Source organism: Myotis davidii, unplaced genomic scaffold (genome assembly GCF_000327345.1).
Source record: "Myotis davidii unplaced genomic scaffold, ASM32734v1 scaffold807, whole genome shotgun sequence".
Lineage (NCBI taxonomy): Eukaryota > Metazoa > Chordata > Mammalia > Chiroptera > Vespertilionidae > Myotis > Myotis davidii.
This window is the reverse complement of record NW_006298272.1, coordinates 916,156-917,613: the sequence shown is the minus strand read 5'-3', so window position 1 is coordinate 917,613 and position 1,458 is coordinate 916,156. Positions and strand designations below refer to the sequence as shown.

At 48.7% G+C, this 1,458-nt stretch overlaps 1 protein-coding gene across 1 annotated transcript in view; it reads left to right on the top strand.

Annotated features, from left to right (window-relative positions):
* CSMD1 (CUB and Sushi multiple domains 1) overlaps positions 1 to 1,458 on the top strand; it is a 710,708-nt gene that overhangs the window by 641,971 nt on the left and 67,279 nt on the right. Inside the window, exon 42 of the mRNA XM_015570591.1 lies at positions 594 to 782. Coding sequence (XP_015426077.1) covers positions 594 to 782 — 189 coding nt within the window. The remainder of the gene's footprint in view (positions 1 to 593; positions 783 to 1,458) is intronic.

Below are 1,458 nucleotides of genomic sequence, written 5' to 3'. Positions count from 1 at the left end.
CGTGTCCAAGTGCCTTTAAAAACAAATAACAGCCCTGGCCAGTGGCTCAGTGGTTAGAGCATCGGTCCGAGAACCGAAGGGTCTAGGGTTCAATTCCCAGTCAAGAGCACGTTCCTCAGTTGTAGGTTCATCCTCACCTGTCAGGGCTCATGCATGGGGTAGGCGACCGATCGACGTTTCTCTGTGTCTCCCTCCTCCCTCCCTCCTACTCCCTCTAGAAGTCAATGGAAATAATATCATTGGGTGAGGATAACATTGTGAAGTATGTTTTGGGTCTGGGTAATATTACTTCTAATGCACATGGTAAGCATAAGCTGCAAATCGTTATAATTCTACCAATAGTTACTGTTCTGCTTCGCATGGCAACTGGCAACTTGGAAAATTTATTTTTAAGAAAATATCTAAAAGTTCATCTCCAGAAGCTAAATGTAACCATTCTCCTCCTCTGCATTCCAGACTAACTCATGTGGTATTCATGACCTGACTGTGTGTTTCAGCCTATGACTCACTCACGTGGCATTCATGAGCTGACTGTGTGTTTCAGCCCGTGACTCACTCACGTGGTATTGATGACCTGACTCTGTGTGTTTCAGCCTATGAGCTGCAGAACTGCCCGGACCCGCCCCCCTTCCCCAACGGGTACCTGGTCGGCTCCGACTACAGCGTGGGCCAGTCCATCTCCTTCCAGTGTTACCCCGGGTACATTCTCATCGGCCACCCCGTCCTCACCTGTCAGCACGGGACCGACCGAAGCTGGAGCCACCCCTTCCCCAGGTGTGACGGTAGGTCAGCCGTTCCTCCCGGGAGCCAGGTAGCTCCTCTCGTAGATAACGGCGCCTTGAGTATTACAAGAACTCATCCGAGAATGCATTAATTTGTTCAACAAATATTTATTGGGATCTATTATGTCCAACTCATTCTACTTAGGATTCAGGAACACGTCTTGGGCCAGTAGGTTAAGAAAAGATGTGTAAATCAGTCTCGCCCCCAAGGAAATGACAAGAATGTCATAATAAACACAAATGTTTGTTATGCAAAACCAGAGACCAGCAGGCTGCTTGGGTGGATTTCAGACACAGAAGACGGTGTTTGCTTGGGAAGGGAAAGGAAGGGAAGGGCACTGTTTAGGGTGAGATTAGAGGCGGGAGGGTGGTTATCAATTCCACCCCAGAGATTTTTTACGGCTTAACTTCTGTCATCATCGTACATCGCTTCTCTGTTTCAGGAAACTGGCTTTATTGGGGAGTGGGGCTGGAAGCAGGCACACCGTTTTGCTACTGGGAGGTGGAGACTGTCCGGGGAGAAGCAAAGGGTCTAACCCAGGGGCGGGCAAACTTTCTGACTCGAGGGCCACAGTGGGTTCTGAAACTGGACCGGAGGGCCGGAACAAAGCCATGGATGGAGTGTTTGTGTGAACTAATATAAATTCAAAGTAAACATCATTACATAAAAGGGAAC